The 20,375-nt window shown below is 43.3% G+C and overlaps 2 protein-coding genes across 2 annotated transcripts in view; both read left to right on the plus strand.

Moving 5' to 3' along the window:
• LOC147009482 (uncharacterized) overlaps positions 1 to 20,375 on the plus strand; it is a 132,380-nt gene that overhangs the window by 95,768 nt on the left and 16,237 nt on the right. Inside the window, 2 exon segments of the mRNA XM_085861764.1 lie at positions 452 to 552; positions 1,123 to 1,290. Coding sequence (XP_085717890.1) covers positions 452 to 552; positions 1,123 to 1,290 — 269 coding nt within the window.
• Positions 1,248 to 3,798, plus strand: LOC147009485 (uncharacterized). The gene has a single exon (XM_085861975.1). It carries the CDS (start codon positions 1,248 to 1,250, stop codon positions 2,901 to 2,903), a length of 1,656 nt encoding a protein of 551 aa, XP_085718101.1. The 3' UTR covers positions 2,904 to 3,798.

The raw sequence follows: 20,375 nt of genomic DNA on the forward strand, positions 1-20,375 counted from the left end.
CAGAAGTGTTTGGACCATGTTTGTCCCGAGATGTGTCTGGACGGTATTTGTTCCCAGACGTGTATGGACGGTGTTTGTCTCCGGACATGCATGTCCAGCAGAGTTTGTCACCGGACGTGCCTGGACAGTGTTTATATCCGGATGGGAGATTGTCTCCGGACGTGTCCAAGCGGAGTTTGGCTCCGGCCAGCTTGGCACCAGACATGTTGAGGCGGTAATTGATGCTTCACCACACGTCTGCCTTCTCTTCCTCTCACCTCACACTGTCTTCCCTTTGCCCCACTCCTCCTTGCTCTCCCTCCCTCCTCTCTCCCTCTTTCCCCCTCTTTTTCTCCCTCCCCCCTTTCGTATTCCTGTCAGTGAAGCGACGGGTGGCATTTGCTTGTGATTTAATATTTAAAGTGTTTAATGAAAAAAATACTGTCCTTTTGTCTGCATTTTGTATGCACAGTATGCTGTCGAGATGTCTGGGAGTGTGTTCAGTTCCCAAGGCCAGCCATTCCTTATCAACGGTTTCAAATGGAGTGCCTGCTTCAGTGCTTTAGTCACTTGGTGAGCACTCTCCAAGAAACTTGGTAACTAAACACACCCCATGATTCATTACTTGGTGACAGGACAAACCTCCACCATGACTTATTTCAGCCAGAAAAAAAATATTTTCCCCAAATGTAGTTGAAAACCCTGCGTAAATTCCTTTGTGGGAAAGGTGGGAGGGCAAGGGCAGGAGTCCAGAGGAAGGTGTGGGCTGGGAGTTTGGAGGGACGGAAGGTGAGGTGGGAGGAGGCAGGGGGGAGGGAGGAGAAGGGGTGGAAGGAGGGAGGGGAAGCGGTAGGAGGAGGGACCTGGTGTTGCCTGGCAACATGGGTACGCCTGCTTGTTTTGAATAATAAACACAAGACTGATAATTGGATGAATTTATCCTGAAGTACTAATATCATGGGAAAAATCCAAACTTTTATACAGTACTGATTATTTACATCAAGAATATTTTATTTCTTTTCTGCTGTGGAACAAATACAGACATGCATGTTAGACTTGGGTACATTTCTCAGAATGGTGTTGCAGGTATTGATCAGAATCTGAGTTTTTCTTTTCACGAGTCCTGTGATGTTGTATTTACAGGTGAATCCACTGAATCTACAAGGGGGATTGCACCAACTTTTAAGATCAGTGCAGACACGTGCCCGCAGGACTCGCCAAATGAAACCAAGAAGACTTTTTACAAACAAGACAAAGCGAACAAGGAAATGGTTGCAGATAATTTTCACAAGGCTCAAGAAGGAAACAAAGGTGACCGTCCATACAAATGCACAAATTGTGGAAAATCGTTCAATTGGTCATCAAGCCTTAAAATACACATGAGAATTCACAGTGTAGAACGACCATACAAATGCACGATTTGTGGAAAATCTTTCAATCAGCCGTGCACCCTTAAATCACACATGAGAATACACACAGGTGAGTGCCCATACAAATGCACAAGTTGCGGAAAATCCTTCATTCAGTCATCCACCCTTAAAAAACACGTGATAATTCACAATGAAGAACGCCCATATAAATGCACAAATTGTGGAAAATCTTTCAATCGATCATCCACCCTTAAAAAACACATGATAATTCACAATGAAGAACGCCCATATAAATGCACAAATTGTGGAAAATCTTTCAATCGATCATCCACCCTAAAAACACACATGAGAATTCATAATGGTGAACGCCCGTACAAGTGCACAAATTGTGGAAAATCCTTCAGTCATTCATCCACCCTTAAAGCACACATGAGAATTCACAACGGCGAACGCCTATTTAAATGCTCATGTTGTGAAAAATCCTTCATTCATTCATCCAGCTTTAAGATACACATGAGAATTCACAATGGAGAACGGCCATTTAAATGCTCAAGTTGTGAAAAATCTTTCAACCAATCATCTCACCTAAAATCACATATGGGATTACACAATGGAGAACGCCCATACAAATGCAAAAATTGTGGAAAATCCTTCATTCAGTCTTCCACATTAAAGAAACACCTCAGAATTCACAATGGAGAATACCCATACAAATGCACAACTTGTGGAAAATCTTTCAATCGATCATCTACCCATAAAACACATATGAGAATTCACAATGGTGAGCACCCATACAAATGTACAAGTTGTGGAAAATCTTTTAATCGACCATCCACCCTTAAAACACACATGACAATTCACAATGGAGAGCGCCCGTACAAATGCACAATTTGTGGAGATTCTTTTAATCATCCATCCACCCATAAATCACACATGAGAATTCACAATGGTGAACGCCCATATAAGTGCACAGTTTGTGGAAATTCTTTTAATCGTTCATCCACACTTAAAACGCACGTGACAATTCACAATGGAGAACGCCCGTACAAATGCACAATTTGTGGAAAATCTTTCAATCAGCCATCCAACCTTAAAACACACATGAGAATTCACAATGGAGAACGCCCATACAAATGCACAAAGTGTGAAAAATCCTTCATTCATTCATCCAGCTTGAAAATACACTTGAAAATTCACAATGGAGAATGCGCATATAAATGCACAAATTGTGGAACATCATTCAATCGGTCATATAGCTTTAAAACACACATGAGAAGTCACAGTGGAGAACGCCCATATAAATGCACAGTTTGTGAAAAATATTTCAGTGAATTATCGAACCTTCGACATCACATGATGATTCACAGCGGAGAGTACCCATACAAATGCTCAAGTTGTGGAAAATCTTTCAATCGATCGTGTCATCTGAAAACGCACATGAGAATTCACAATGGCGAACGCCCGTACAAATGCTCAATTTGTGGAAAATCTTTTAGTCAGTCATCCAACCTTAAAAGGCACATGGGAATTCACGATGGAGAACACCGAATATAAATGCACAGTTTGAGGAGAATCATTAATTCACTCATGCCACCTCAAAAGGCATTTTGACAATTCAGAATGGAGAACGTGTGAAAAGCTGTTTATTCAATCATCTAACTTGAAAACATAAAATAATTCGACGAGCACTTAGGAGAGCGCATACTCCCTCTGGGCTGAACAATTTACGTTTTGTATCCCAATGATAGGGTGGAACTGCATCTGGACATTAACCAAAATGTCCACCAAATTGTCACACACCCAACCTGTCCACCAAATTTCTTGCAAATCCATCCTTACTTTTGTGAGACATCCTGCTCACAGACTGGCAATGAAAAAGACAAACAAACAGCGGTGAAAACATCACCTCTGTCCACCTCTGTGGCTGTGGTAAATAGCAGGGGATATCGGGCACTGCCCCGGTTGATCCCCGTCACTGTCTGGCTGAGTCAGCTTTTCCCGGTGGTGGTTTTGGGAGGTGTTGCACATTGAAAAGCTTTGGAGTTATTTGTCTCATGGTAATTACCTTTGGCTGTGTGCCAGTAGTCTCACTGCCTGACCCAACATCCCAATGTACACTTTTTTTGGCCTTTGGTGCCCTCAAAACGGACGATTGGCTTATGTGTGTCGTAGGTTTAACCTTGTACAGATTCTTAATTACCTCCACCCAAAATTTGGGGCCTTTTGATGCAAAGGTTCGGCCGTGAAATTATAACCTATAACCGCACAAACAAACACACACATGTACAAACAAACACTTGAAAATATTAATCAGATTCACAGTTGGGAGAAAGATAATTGAAAACAAGAGGCATGCCCACACAAATGCAAAATATGTGGAAAATTCTTCATTATATCATTGGAGCTCAAATCACACTTAATAAATCACACGAGAGAATGTCCACTCTGATGCACAAGTTGCGGAAAATGTTTCACTTGATTATGTCGTGTTAAAACACATGATAATTCACAATAGAGAATGGCCATGCAAATGCATAATTTGTGCGAAATATATTCGTTATTCATCCAAACTTAAAACACACATCAGAACTTGTAATGATGAGTGTCTTCATAAATCCACAATTTGTGGAAAATCTTTCATTCTGTCAGTACACCTTAAAATGCACAAGATAATTCACATGTGTGAATGCCGATACAAATGTACAGTTCGTGAAGAAAAATTTTTGTTCGTCATGCAATTTTAAAATGCACATGAGAATTCATACTGGATTTTGAGCACACTGAGCAGAGAGGCAGCAAAAAAGGTGTGCAGTCCTGCGGGCTTTTAATTTTTTTGGCACAACTCCATTGAGTGCAATGAGTGCAATGAGTACCCCCTTTCAAGCAGTCAGCATCTTGTGGGGAAAGCAACATCGTTTGCTGCAACAAAAGATTTCCCAATAGCAGTGAACCCTCCTTAATGGAGGGCACACTTTTAAACTCGGACATACCAAGTATTGAAAATGAGACGCAGATTCCTCCAATTGAAAAACATTTTAAAAAGGATATTTAATTGTCATGAAAATACCTGTTTGAATAAAGTGACTTGATGGAGCCATGGCCACATAGATTTATTTATACAAGAGGAAGATGTATGCAAGAGTCACAGGATATGTCTGTTGGTGGCATGTTGAAGATTCAGCACTTAGTTTTTGGTTGGATTACTGAAGGAACAAATCTGATAACAGCTGTCACACTGATGCACTGCTGGCTTCATTGATGGACGGATGGACCGTGGTTTTCGTTTTTATATTTTTTTATTATTATTATGATTATCATTATTATTATTATTATAAATAGCCTTTATTTTGTATAATTTAGTGGTAATTGAAGGGGTGATGATGAATGTCATCAGTGCATATGCCCCGCAAGTGGGGTGTGAGATGGAGTATAAAGAAGATTTCAGGAGTGAGTTAGATGAAGTGGTGGAGAGTGTATCCAAGGATGAAAGAGTGGTGATTGGAGGAGATTTCAATGGGCATGTTGGGGAAGGGAATAAAGAGGATGAGGAGGTGATGGGTAGGTACAGTGTCAACGAGAGGAATGTGGAAGGGCAAATGGTGGTAAATTTTGCAAAAAGAATGGAAATGGCGGTGGTAAATACGTATTTCAAGAAGGAGGAACACAGGGTGATGTACAAGAGTGGAGGAAAGTGCACACAGGTGGATTACATCTTAAGCAGGAGATGCAACCTGAAAGCAATTAGAGACTGTAAGGTGGTGGCAGGGGAGAGTGTAGCTCGACAGCATCGATTGGTGGTCTGTAGGATGATTTTGGAGGTGAGGAAGAGAGTGAGGGTGAACCAAGGACCAGATGGTGGAAGCTGAAGGAGGAAGACTGTTGCTTGAAATTTAGGGAGGAGGTGAGACAGGTGTTGGATGGTGGTAAAGAGGTGTGGGATGATTGGGCAACTACAGCAGAAGTGGTGAGGGAGATAGCAAGGAAGGTACTTGGTGTGACATCTGGACAGAGGAAGGAAGATAAGGAGACTTGGTGGTGGAAATGAGGAAGTACAGGAAAGTATAAGGAAGAAGAGGTTGGCAAAAAAGAAGTGGGACAGCCAGAGAGATGAAGAAAGTAGACAGGAGTACAAGGAGTGGCGGCGCAAGGCGAAGAGAGAGGTGGCAAAGGTAAGGAAAAGGCATATGGCGAGCTGTGTGAGATGTTGGATACAAAGGAAGAGGAAAAGGATTTATACCGATTGGCAAGACAGAGGGACCGAGCTGGGAAGGATGTGCTGCAGGTTAGGGTGATAAAGGACGCAAATGGGAATGTGCTGACAAGCGAGGAGAGTGTGTTGAGAAGCTGGATGGAGTACTCTGAGGAGCTGATGAATGAAGAAAATGAGAGAGAGAGAGAGAGAGAGAGTGAGAGAGAGAGAGAGAGAGCGGGAGAGAGAGAGAGAGAGAGAGAGAGAGAGAGAGAGAGAGAGAGAGAGAGAGAGAGAAGGTTGGAAGAGGTGGAGATAGTGAATGAGGAAGTGGGGTGGATCAGTAAGGATGAAGTGAGGACTGCTATGAAGAGGATGAAGAGTGGAAAGGTGGTTGGCCCAGACGATATACCAGTGGAGGCATGGAAGTGCTTCGGAGAGATGGCAGTGGAGTTTTAAACCAGATTGTTTAATAAAATCTTGGAAAGTGAGAGGATGCCTGAGGAGTGGAGATTAAGTGTACTGGTTCCGATTTTCAAGAATAAGTGTGATTTGCAGAGCGGTGGTAACTACAGAGGCATAAAGTTGTTAAGCCACACCATGAAGTTGTGTGAAAGAGTAGTGGAAGCTCGGTTGAGAGGAGAGGTGATGATTTGTGAGCAGCAATATGGGTTTATGCCAGGAAAGCGCACCACTGATGCGATGTTTGCTTTGAGAATGTTGATGGAGAAGTATAGGGAAGGCCAGAAGGAGTTACATTGTGTGTTTGTGGATTTAGAGAAAGCTTATGATAGGGTGCCAAGAGAGGAGTTGTGGTATTGTATGAGGAAGTCGGGAGTGGTGGAGAAGTATGTGAGGATCGTGCAGGATATGTATGAGGACAGTGTGACAGCGGTGAGGTGTGCGGTAGGAATGATGGACCGGTTTAAGGTAAAGGTGGGATTGGACCAAGGATCGACTCTGAGCCCTTTCCTCTTTGCAATGGTGATGGACAGGTTGACAGACGAGATCAGACAGGAGTCTCCATGGACTATGATGTTCGCGGATGACATCATGATCTGTCGGGAGAGTAGAGAGCAGGCTGAGGTGAGCCTCGAGAGGTGGAGGTACGCACTGGAGAGAAGGGGAATGATAGTCAGTCGGAGTAAGACGGAGTACATGTGCGTAAATGAGAGGGAGGGTGGTTGTACGGTGCGGTTGCAAGGAGTTGAGGTGAGGAAGGTGGATGGGTTTAAATACTTGGGATCAACTGTCCAAAGTAATGGAGAGTGTGGGAGAGAAGTGAAAAAGAGAGTGCAGGCAGGATGGAGTGGGTGGAGAAGAGTTGCAGGAGTGATTTGTGACAGAAGGGTAGCTGCAAGAGTGAAGGGGAAAGTATATAAGACGGGAGTGAGACCAGCTATGATGTATGGTTTGGAGGCGGTGGCGCAAACAAAAAGACAGGAAGCGGAGCTGGAGGCGGCAGAGGTAAAGATGCTGCCATTCTCGTTCGGAGTGACAAGGATGGATAGGATAAGAAATGAGTATATTGGAGGGACAGCGCAGGTAGGACGGTTTGGAGACAAAGTGAGAGGCGAGATTGAGATGGTTTGGACATGTGCACAGGAGGGAAGCGGAGTATATCGGGAGAAGGATGTTGAAGATGGAGCCGCCAGGCAGGAGGAGAAGAGGAAGGCCAAAGAAGAGGTTCATGGATGCGGTGAAGGCGGATATGCGGGTGATTGGAGTGTCAATGGAAGATGTGGAGGACAGAGCGAAACGGAGACGGTTGATCCGCTGTGGCGACCCCTAACGGGAGCAGCCGAAAGAAGAAGATTTTATATAATTTAGTGGGAGCGCGCTGTATTCCCTCATATCATGGAACCCTGAGCATATGCCCAACGTGCCCATGCGTGAAGACGGCTCTGGTGGGACTGACACGTGGTCAATCATGCACTGGGCCGAGCAAGATGGCGGCGTGTGCGGAGAAAAGGGCCCGTGCTGTGGCGACACAATGGCGCGTACAACGTGAATGGACATAATCCTTCCGGTCTGAAACTGAAAACTGTGTCCAGTTCATTGTGTTGAACTCTCCAAATACCTCCGGGGGTGCATCTTCGAGTTTAGCTTGTCGAATCTTCTTTTTGCCATTGTGTTTTTTTCAGCGTTGGATATTTTTGTATGGAATTATTTTTATACAGATTCGAAGCTGGAAGTAATGCTCTGGTAATTCACGTTAGTGAGGGTGAGAAAAATATCGAGAGGGATTCGAGAAATGTGATATGTAATAGGAAAGAGAAGAAGAAGATTCGTCCGTGGATCAAGCGTGGTTCCGTGTCCCTGGGATACCAACGGCGAAGGAAACATTTTCCAAAGCGAGTTGTGAGGACTGAGTCGGGTAAGTGTTTTACACATTTCTGTTTTTAAACATCTCTGTGAGGATTTAAGCTCGTGGTACAGATTATAACATGTTTGTTAAATATATATTTTATTATATACTATTCGGAACGAACGAAGAAGGTTCATTGTTTGAGAAATGGGAGACGCTGAAGGACGGTGTTTTGTGATGACGTCATCAATTTAACCCCTTCATGAAGAATCTGAACCGCGATCTATTCTCGGGGTTTGAAGGGGAGTAAATGTAAAACAGGTAATCTGAGGGAAACCAAGGGAGATGAGATGGGGTAAAGGTAGGAGGGGAATATGTAAACTGGAGGAAACAAAGGAGTGAAGAAGTAAGTTTACAGCTTGGGAAACTTACGGGGTACTCAGCTCCAGGCCCAGGTGAGTTTACCTCTGGGAGGTTGAGGGAGGTCGTGGAGCAGATTCGTGAGATATCAATGGGTAATGTTCGTTGCAATCAGGACTGATACCAGATAATGGAGAAGTTATAATAATTACTTCAGAGCAGTCAGGATTTACACCAAAGACGTCAACGATTCACCGTATCCTTGCTCTTCGGGTCCTCACCGAACGCACACGAGAGTTTCGGCAGGGGCTGCTTGCAGCTTATGTTGATCTCTGTAAAGCGTTTGATTCAGTGAATCGGGATGTCCTCTGGAGGATTCTTGGTCTTCGTGGGGTGCCACCAAAACTGATCAATCTGATGTCTGAACTCTACTCTGGTACTGAGAGTGCTGTGAGATGTGGTGGTACCATCTCTGACTTATTTCCAGTTGTTACTGGAGTTATTCAGGGGTGTGTACTGGCCCCCACACTTTTCAGCACTTGTATGGACTGGATTCTCGGGAGGATGTCGGAGAGATCAAGCTGCGATGCATCGTTTGGGAATATCAAGATCTCTGATCATGATTTCGCAGATGATGCAGTCATCTTTGCGGTAACTTTAGGTATCCTTTTGGGGGCCCTCGAGGTGCTGAATGAGGAGTCAGAGCCGCTGGGATTACGGGTTTCCTGGGTCAAAACTAAGATCCAGGCTTTCAATGACATCTTGGATGCTGCTGTCCTGTCTGTGCCTGTTTGTGGTGAGGATGCTGAGGTCATGGAGAGATTCACTTACCTTGGCAGTGATATTCATGTTTCTGCTGGCTGTGAGCAGAGGTCAATAGACGTCTGGGTCGGGCCTGGGGAGTCATGGATTCACTGGATCATGGGGTGTGGCGCTGCCGGTACCAGTGCGGGAGGATGAAAGTCTGAGTCTTCAGGTCCTTGGTGCTTCCAGTCTTGCTCTATGGATGCGAGACTTGGACTCTGACCAAGGATCTGAGACAGAGACTTAGTTCCTTTGGTACCAGGTCTCTTCGGAGAATCCTTGGCTATCGCTGGTTGGACTTTATGTCCAACGAGCGGGTGCTGAGAGAGACTCAAATGAGATTCGTTACCTGCATAGTCCGTGAGCATCAGCTGCGGCTTTATGGACATGTGGCTTGTTTTCCTGACGCTGATCCTGCTTACCAGATTCTCTCAGCGAGGGAGTCTCCTGAGTGGAGGAGGCCAATGGGCCGACCACGTGCCTCGTAGTTGCAGCAGGTAGATCGGAATCTCCAGGAGATGGGGATGGGCCAGGCATCTGCTGGGGGGATGGCCAGATGGAGGCCCCTGGAGTACCGGCGGAAAGTGGACGCAACAACGCGCTGCTCTGGCGCATGCTCCCATACCTGACCTGAATAATAATAATAATAAATATGAAAGTGATTGTGAACTGTGTGAGAGGTTCTCAACAAAGGATGTGCAGAAAATCGAGTTATCGACTTCTACTCACCGCGAAAGATTGATGATGACCGAGTGGTGCCCCATAAGCTGTGAAGCTTGAGTGCAGGTGAATATCATCACAAGTTAAACAAAGAAAAGAATCAAGAAATGACTTATCACGAGGGGGCCAATATGGCATAATCTTCACAAAATGATATAATTCACTCTGAGGGTTCATAAATGGCCAGTGCCTGCAGGAATCAGGTACTCCCCAAAAGTGCTGTGTTGACAGAAGTCCCGCGGTTGAAGGGAGTGAAAACCCACTGAAGACGGCAAGCGATGACGCAAAATGCTGTTGCAGGAAAGGGCCATGAACAGACACGTGGTACAAAGCTTCATGAGTCGAGAGGAAATGTGGCGCTGAAGATAGGGCTGTGATTGTGGTTTAACTCCAGTGAACTTTTGTTTAACTCCAGTGAACCTCCAGTCCATAAGTTATTTTCACGACGGTGTAAATTGCCTCACCGTCTTCTCAGCAGCAGAGGAATTCAACTTCCTGACATGTTTCTTATAAAGAGATTTCTGGGAGATCAGGCCTGACATCAATTATCTAACTTTTTCCTTCCACAAGTTACTTTTTGGAGGGAACTCACTTGCATTCCTCTTGTGGGCCTTTCTAAAATATCGTTCTGTGTTGCTTCTCCTCACCACACTTACATGTCTGATAAATTAAGCACACACACACTTTCCGTTGGAGTTTGGAAGAAAAAAATATATTCTTCCCACTCATATTAAAAGTTGTAAGTGAATGTTGTCAACTTATTCTGTCGAGGTCCTGTCTCGATTTCCAACATTATGAAATCAAAAACATATAAATCTCTCAATGTAGGCATACTCGCGCAAGGATCACTTTACCTTGGTGGAGACAAGAACACCTGATGTGACATTTCAACTTCAATCCTGTTATTATGCCACAGTGTATAAATTGCTCACCACTCAAACTGGTATCTGGAGGGGAGAATGGTATAGCTCAGAAGTGATTATGGTGTATGATTTTCCTTTTTTATCTTGCCAAAGCAATATATGTTACTCGATCGGTTTGTTTGTTTTTTTGTTTATATATTTATATATTTGTCTGTTACAATTGATTTTCAACTTTCAACTTGCTCTCTAAGTCACAGTTCTAAAGCAATGGCTCTCAAACTTGACATGTATACTCGTGAGCGCAATAGCTTTCGACGCCCAAAATTTCGAAGGTCAAGGTCAAAGGTCAAGGTCACCAGAAGGTCAAACATCAAAATCAACGAAACCCTTAGCTTTTGAGTAAATTTTATCGGATCATCTCCAAACTTGGTGGATATATAGCATATCGATAGGCGCTCAGCTGATTAGTTTTTGGTGGCGATTGGCCCTGACCTTCATGGTTAGCACCTCAGGTCTAGTTGACCTTCATGAAGGTCATTTTTAAATCTTTGACTAACAATCTCGAGTAGTACCTCAAATTGAAGCCCGAGAAGAGTGTTTCTCAGATATATAAAAATTTCGTCGTTATGACGTCATTTGATGACGTCATGACGAAAAAACTGATTTTTCATAAAAAATGAAACTCAAATCAAGGTCTTTTGGCAAGATAACCTTTGACCTAAGGCCAAGGTACGCTTTTCATTTTAATTGGTGTTTTTACCTTCATCACATTTTCTTTCTTTTTTTGAGGTCAGAATAAAACACACAGCAGATTGTGGACTTCGGCTTCCAAATGAGCTGTTTGGTTAGGTACTACTGTATTTTCAAATGCGGTCCTGGGCGACATCTGAGAGTCTGGCGGGCAACATGTTGCCCATGAGCCATTGATTGGGGACCCCAACTCGTGGTTATCCTGCCAGCCCATAATCATGATGTAGGAAATATATAATACACCAAGCCGGTAGGCGGACATGGGTAGTCGACTACCTAATAGAACCTAACGCGATGGGCCCGTTCGATGGAGAATGACCTGAGGATTAAGCACAAGAAAATTCATCATTCAACTTCAAGGGTTAATGCTGCAGATTGTTTTTTCGTTAAAATACCCCCACATTTAGAAGTTTGTCGGCTGTTGCTCTGCCACGGAGGGGGTCCATAGCAACGGTTCTTTCTCACAAATAACTAGGACATACCATGAACCTACCATACCAGTTTCATGTATATCTGACTCATAGTCTCTGAGATATAACGAACTTCGTTTTTTTTTTTTTTTCGACCAGGGTTCATTCAAAGTCTATCTTCTCCGACAATTTTCATAGGGTCTGGCTGAAATTTTTTGACAATATGGCTGAATGTACTGCCCACAGTCGCTCATGGCCCGATTTTTGATTTTCGAAAAAATTAATTTTTGAGATTTTTTTGAAAATTTCAAAGGTCCGTTGCTCAGCAACGGATGGGTCCATAGCAACGGTTCTCATTTGCACACAACTAGGTCATGGTACGAACCAACCAACCAAGTTTCATCGAAATCGCCATTGTATTAACGGAGCACTGGACCGAACAGACAGTCAGACAGACAGACAGACAGACAGACAGACAGACATATCGACGGAAATCCTGATAATAAGGGTAGAAAAAAATCTCAATTTTTTTTTTTTCGACTCAATCGACTATCCAATAAAAACCCTGCTCCTGTCTCTGTACTGGTCTTCTCCCTGTTTCACTCACTGAAATGATATCAACAGATTGAATGAATGTGGGGTTGATGTAGCAGACGCTAAGTTGATATTTGTGACAAGTTGACTCCGGCGTCAAAGTTTGTTGTATAACTAACATGTCCTTGTATAGGAGTTCAAGGGAAACATTGGAGATCCGTTGACCTTTCTGCACCATTGGGAAGGTATTGGAGTAAATGAGGAGCCAGTTTGTAAATTAATGTAAAACATTCAGTATGGGTTTGCTGAAGGACAATCACTTTTTAACAATTTGTGGGAAATTTTTTTAGGTAATTGCTGATTGTGTAGATGAAGCGGGCGCAGTGTGTGAGGCATAACTAGACTTCTGGAAGGCATCTCATAAATTGCTACACAAGAGGGCGTGCATTAGGGTTGGATCTGGCAGTCTTCAGTCTGGTGGCTAAATGGATCAAGAACTGGCTTGGTGGAAAGTAAGCGAAGGGTGGTTAGTGGTGGGAGGATGATATCCTGGGAGGTTATAAGTAAATGAGTGCCTCACAAATCACAAGGGCCATTGACATGCACAGAAAAAAAAATACTTGGACGCACAATTGCCCAAGATGTGCAGGTGTTTGAGAGACGTTTTGGTTTGTTTCAAGCAGGGATATGAGGGTTTTGGGGTATATAGTGGAGCAGATAAGATCAATCGTTCAAATGATAATACAAGCATGAAACTTGACAGGAATATTTATTTTGTCACTTCATGAGAAAAAAGTGCTCACCACTTGAAATTCCAACATGGCCGCCATTTTCCAAGATGGCCACCAGACGACCACCCAAAATAAGAACAGATAACAATAACAATCGTTCAAAGAATGATACAAGCATGAAATTTGGCAGAAATATTTATTTTCGGTCACTTTATGAGATACAACTGCTTACCACTTAAAATTCAATATGGCGGCCATTTTCCAAGATGGCCGCCATGTTTTTCTGCCCTACAATGTTCATTTTTAGGTCATCTCTTCGAGCATGACCTAATAATATGGGTGTCTGTCCTTCGATCCGTCCGTCCGTCCGTTCACAATGAAGTTGAAGCGGGAAATCTGGTCATTAGTGATCCTGATAGAGGTCGATGAGACGTACACGATGGTATGACTTTCAAGGTCACCGAAGGTCAAGGTCAAGGTCACGATGCCTTTGAAGTTGCGAAAATGATGATTTTCAAATTCTATCTCCTCTGCCATTTCTCAAGCGATCTTGAATTTGATTGTAGCATATGAATCTTTGGGACAATATCTAAATTTGGTCGGGCCGGATTTTCGATATTCGCTTTCGTTTTCGTGTCACGTGACTTCAAAGTTGGCAAAAAATGCGAAAATGACGATTTTCAAAATCTATCTCCTCCTACATTTCTCAAGCGATCTTGAATTTGATTGTGGCACATGAATGTATGAGACAATATCTAAATTTGGTTGGGATGGATTTTCGAATTTCGCTTTCGTTTTCGCGTCACGTGACTTCAAAGTTTGCAAAAACTGCCCTACCTTCAGGCGGCTATATATTCTCTACTGGGCATGGTAAAAGTTAGTGAATGGTGTCATTGCATAGCAGCTGACCTTGTATATTTATACATTTTCCGCCGAAGGCGCAAAAGTTTCAAAACCCGAAATGTAAACGTTGGCATTTATTTTCAAAATATAATTTCGTGCGCGCACGCGCACGCGCCAAAATGCCGAGTCATCTTTAACCAAACTGCGCAGTAGTCTTCGGTCATAACTGAACATTGAGAACTTGTGGTATTATAGAGATAACCGTCACCCCCACATGGAGGTAATTTTTCTGATTAGGTCTGACAAGAAAACTGCATAGTGGGGTACAACTTGGTCCATAATGATAGCATTTGCACCTCCCACTACATTGTGTCTTGCATCCACATTTCGTTAACTCCTGACAGCTTTTAGCAATGGGAGCAAGGGCAGTCCAGAAGACCTTCCACAAGTCATCTTCTTTGAACCAACCCCACTCGGACGGACACTGAACTTCTGGCTGGCGGACTATTGCCTGGCTCCAAATGTGTTCTGCTTCATATGCAGCTCGCTTGGCATGTTCTGTGAATGCTCCTTGTGTTGGTGGAATTAAATCATATGACCTCTGCTTTCGTGCAAAGAGAGCAAGCCGTGCCTCATTCACTGACGCAACTGAACTTGATCTGTCATACATCAGGACCCCAAATTTCTCCAGGATTTCTAGATCAGATTCCTCAATCTTTGATGGGCACTGACTGAGTTTCGTGAAGATTGCTGACACTTCATCACGTATATTCCATGTCTGCCATGCTGTCTTTTTCCCTTTACCATTGAAAGCTGATACAACATCACAACCGGTGAAGGCATGGAAGAAGAGCATCGTTTTCTCTGGTCCTATGGCAGACATAATTTCGTGGATAGAGAAAGAAAGTACATGTGTGTAGTTTCCCCTTGTTACTGAGTGAGGCCGGAATAGACTGGTTTTTGTGTTTGAAGAACTCTTGCAGGTCACACTGTCCGTTTTAGCAGGAGATGAAGAGGCGAGAAAACAAATGGCAGTCTTCCTTCAGTAACTTTGTCTCGGATTTGCCTGCAGACTTTGGCTCATTTTTGAAGAAGATTATCCTGTTCTTTTTTTATAGTATGGTAGAAGGAGCAGTCATTCTCACATTGTAGATTAGCTATGAAGGAATTGAACTTTTCTTTCCCTCTCTCATGATGCGTCACAATTAGCTGAGCAGGGGAAGGATCCGCGATGTCCTTTGTGTCGAGCGTAAGAAGATCTCCTGACTCCTCTTCAAAGGGATTACCCATTTCCTCCATTACCAATGTGAGCTGTTTGACTTTCTCAAAGAATTCCCTCTGAACTGTCGCTGTTTATTCATGGTGACGATTGCTTTTCTTTGTATCTTTGGTTCCTGATACTGTTTCATAGTTGGCAAGTAAACAACTGATTTCTGGTCCAGCTACCATCCACCTTCTGAGAGCTGATGGGTCCTCTGTCACACCTATAGCTCCTCCATCACCTTTGATGACTGCATTATTCTGTTCGTGTGCCTGGTCAATGGCCATTGCGGAGAAATTATTGTCAGATTTGTGAACGACAAAGTTTCCTTGATGAAACTCTGGCGACTTCTGGGTGTTGCTTCTCTAGGCACATCATGTCTCTGAGGTGAATGGGAAGCCAACGCGCATAATTGATGTTGTTGTTGGCAAAGAAGTAAGGTATCAATTCATACAAGGTGATTCACGGTGGAGTGTGAAGTTTCCTTCTCTAAATGATCGAATCAATGTGAGAATAGTGAGCTTCATGTTCAAGACGAGGGACCAGAACTGGAACTGTGGACTCTCCTTTTTACGGGCATCACACCAGTCTTCAAAGGAGATGTCTTTGTCATCATTGCTTGGATGTTCTGTGAGATCGACATTGTAAGTTTTCTTCATGAGTTGGAATAAACTGCATGCTGTGATCTGATGTGCTTGGCGAGTTCTAGTCACATTAGTAGCTGATAGGAATGAATCTGCCCTACCGGAAGAGGCCACACCAGCTTCAACAAGAGCATTTGTCCATCCACTGTCTTCTAGTATTGACCCAATTGATTTCATTGCTGTTATTTCTATATGTCGTCCACCGAACATGATCACAAACTTGTCTTCTCCATATTCATCTGGCCAGTGCCACTGGATCTGTTTAGCCAGTGCGTCTAGTGGCTGGTCAGCAGTTATAACTGGTATTTGTCCTGGGTTGAGGAATGCTACTGTGTCCCTAATTTTGTTCATGACATGCTTTATGGTGGCAACACTATGTGCTTGGTCTCATAGAAGAGGAAGCAGCGGTGCGATAGTGATTTCAATGTCCTTGGCCCTGTTCTGGCTTGCATGGTGGGCCGACCACGTTATATTGGAAGAATATTCTACATCTGAAGTTTGTTGAACTTGTTCCAACCATTCATATTCCAGTGTGAGGTTTCTGTGGAAAAGACTTGGATCTGGCATGGATACATCATCTACAGAAGGAGGTGCAGGATTCTTCTTGTTGAAGAAGGCCGGTGGGATGTTTGTGAAAGTTTCAGGAAGCTCAGGAACTTTCTTTGCCCTGCTGTCCATAACTTTGGGCATGGCACGTACTTCTCCTCTGTTATCCGAACATGGATGCTGGAACATTGAAATGCTTGTACCATGAAAGGATGTACTGACTGTGGTTGCTGTTGGATTGTGATCAATATTGTCCATAGCAGAGGTGGTGAAAATTCGCTTACGTAGAACTGGTGGACACACAACTCCTTCTACCTCATACTGGTTTACAACAGATTCGCCGAACTGGGCAGATATTTCTAATACCCTGTCATACGAAATGCTGATACCATTCTCATGAAGCTTGTCAATAAGTTGTCGTTTTCTCGTCTTGGCAAGCACTATCATCCCAATGTATACAGCAAATGGTGTCTCACGGTACTTAGAATGCCGGTGGATTGCTGATCCTTCTCTGTACTTTGTGTAGCATTTGAACTGCAACAGGTGTGCAATAGCTAAGTCTGATTTTACTACACCATGTTTCAGATGTGACTTAATATCGAAACTGTAGAAGTGATGGAGCAATTGATTCTTCACCAGATCCTTCCTCGAACTGATCGTTGAATTTTGTCTTGTGATTAAGCATCTCTTTACGTATGATATCAGCAGTTTTAGCTAAGTGAATAGCTTCACCATATTTACTAGCATCAGCGAGAACTGAGTCTATTTCATTTTTGAATGCTATCAGGACATCGTGTCCTTTCTGATGCGCTTGAAGCTCGGGAATCCGCGAGAGTAACTGTTCCTTTCACCTTGTTGAATTGACATCAGGAGAGTCCACACCGAGTTGCTCTAATCTCTGCTTGTACAGTGAAGTTAAATCTGCCAGCCTCAATATAACTGGATCTGTTCCCTTTGTGGCAGTTCTGGTGTCAGTGATGTGGAATGTAGATGATAAGTTCTGAAAAAGCAATGGGGTATAACTCTTTACCTGGCTTTTTGCAGCTCTGTTCTTGCTTAATCAAATTATGATGGGCTCGTTCTCGATTGTATACAGCTAACAGGCAAGCAGGATGATATTTCAACTCCAGCGCAATAGCATCGCCGGCACTGAGCTTTGCGAGGAGCTTTCCATCATTCAGAGTCCTGGCACACTCATTGAGTCTTTCATTCAATTGCATTGTCATTGCTTGTCGTACAGTTGATGCTTCGCCCTCTTCTTCACACAAAAAGCATCCTGATGAACGTTTTTGTGGATCTGATGTTCTTTGCCTCTTACTGCGGTTTTCTTCTCTGCATGTGGAAGTACTTGCTTGACTCCCAGAGGCTTTGTTTCGCTTTCCATTTGGGGCATTTCGTAGTCAAAGAGAGCTCATCCTCTTTGCCACCCCGGCTTTAGCAGTCCTTTGGAGGGGCATTAACTATTTTGAGCAATTAAAATACAACCTCTGTTCAAGATCTCCAACAATTCTAACCGTCCCCGTTGATAACGCGATGAGAACCAATTTAATTGTATTCGAAACCTGCACAATAGTTGTCAGTTGACTTCTATATTGTTACGTAAGTTCTAACATTGATTTGTTGCTTCATGAAATCGATCAATACACTCAATAATCAGCTCTAGCAAGGACAAAAACCTATAAATCGACATCAAGATGAAATAAATCCGGTCTCTGACGATTTTTGGTTCACGAGTCAGTAAGTGACCACTATATTCGTGATGGGTGTGTCTGTCTGTCTGTTGTGTAGTTGATGTATTCGGGGAAAAAAAATCTTTTTTTCAAAAAGTAACTTTTTTGAAATTTGTTCTCCCCTTATTATCAGTATTTCCGTCGATATGTTGGGTAGTCGATCCAGTCGAAAAAAAAAAAACATTTTTGAGATCTGTTCTACCCTTATTATCAGTATTTAAAATGGCGATTTCAGTTAATACAATGGTGATTTCGATGAAACTTGGTTGGTAGGTTCATATCATGACCTAATTGTGTGTAAATGAGAACCGTTGCTATGGACACCACCGTTGCCGATCAAAGGGACTTTGAAATTTTTGAAAGATCATAAAAAAAAATATTTTTTTGAAAATCAAAAATCGGGTCACAAGCGACTGGGCAGTACATTCAGCCATATTGTCAAAAATTTCCAGCCGGATCCTATGAAAACTGTCGGAGAAGATAGACTTTGAATGAACCCTGGTCGAAAACAATAAAAAAAAAACGAAGTTCGTTATATCTCAGAGACTACGAGTCAGATATACATGAAACTGGTATGATAGGTTCATGGTATGTCCTAGTTATGTGTGAGAAAGAACCGTTGCTATGGACCCCTCCGTTGCCCAGCAACAGACGAAAAACCTCTAAATGTGGGGGTATTTTAACGAAAAAACAATCTGCAGCATTAACTCTTGAAGCTAGAATCATGAATTTTCTTGTGATTAATCCTCAGGTCATTCCCCATCGAACGGGCCCATCGCGTCAGGTTATATTGGGTAGGCGACTACCCATGTCCACCTACCGGCTTGTCTGTTTGTCTATCCCTCTGTTCGGTCCAGTGCTCGGTTAATACAATGGCGATTTCGATGAAACTTGGTTGGTAGGTTCATACCATGACCTAGTTGTGTGCAAATGAGAACCCTTGCTATGGACACCACCGTTGCCCAGCAACGGGACTTTGAAATTTTGAAAAATCATAAAAAATTAATTTTTTCGAAAATCAAAAATCGGGCCACGAGCGACTGTGGGCAATACATTCAGCCATATTGTCAAAAATTCCCAGCCGGATTCCATGAAAACTGTCGGAGAAGATCGACTTTGAATGAACCCTGGTCGAAAACAATAAAAAAAAAACGAAGTTCGTTATATCTCAGAGACTATGAGTCAGATATACATGAAACTGGTATGGTAGGTTCAAGGTATGTCCTAGTTATGTGTGAGAAAGAACCGTTGCTATGGACCCCTCCGTTGCCTAGCAACGGCCGAAAAACCTCAATGTGGGGGTATTTAACGGAAAAACAATCTGCAGCATTAACCCTTGAAGCTGGAATCATGAATTTTCTTGTGATTAATCCTCAGGTCATTCCCCATCGAACGGGCCCATCGCGTCAGGTTATATTGGGTATTCGACTACCCATGTCCGCCTACCGGCGTGTCTGTCTGTCCCGAGCATAGCTCCGTGGGTTTTGATCCGATCCTGATAAAATTTGGGTGGGAGGTTTATATCATGATCTCGTTGTGTTTTCCTGAGAATGGGCGTGCTGCGCTCATTATGGGCAGAGCCACGCCCAAAAAACATGTGTTTTTAGGGGGTAGCCGATTTCAAGTTACATCTTCTCCCAGGGGGTTTGTCGAATCTGGCAGGGGTTTTCGGTTTTTGGTTAGCCCAATGGCACCTGCATAGCCCCACGGAGCTCGATTTTTCATTTTCGTCTCAAGGTCACAAGGTCACGAACTGAGAAAATTGCGTATTTTGACATAAAAAATTATCTTCTCCGATGGGTTTGTCGAATCTGGCTGGGGTTTCCGTATTTGGTTAGCCCAATGGCACCTGCATAGCCCCACAGAGCTCGATTTTTCATTTTCGTCCCAAGGTCAAGGCCGCAAGGTCACAAACTTGGAAATTGCGAATTTTGTTTTTAGGGGGTAGCCAATTTCAATTTGCATCTTCTCCTAGGGGGTTTGTCGAATCTGGCAGGGGTTTCCGTATTTGGTTAGCCCAATAGCACCTGCATAGCCCCACGGAGCTCGATTTTTTTTTTCATTTTCCTCACAAGGTCACGAACTTAGAAAATTGCGAATTTTGACATAAAAATCATTCGACCGCCCAAACTTTGAGAGCTAGGATGGCAATATTTTTTATGCCTCATCTTGAGGTCATTCCCCACCTAAAGTCTTGAAACCATTTTGCTCTATCTCGAACACCTTGCCCGTGGCGCCCCCTTCAACTTTGTTTTTACGCTGATTTCATCAAAGTATGGATAATCCGAGGAGTGCGAAATGCCATATAGCCGATATGACGTAAAAATTGTTCC

The sequence above is a fragment of the Eptatretus burgeri genome, chromosome 17 (assembly GCF_056783735.1).
Source record: "Eptatretus burgeri isolate ZD-2024b chromosome 17, Ebu_testis_v1, whole genome shotgun sequence".
Classification (NCBI taxonomy): domain Eukaryota; kingdom Metazoa; phylum Chordata; class Myxini; order Myxiniformes; family Myxinidae; genus Eptatretus; species Eptatretus burgeri.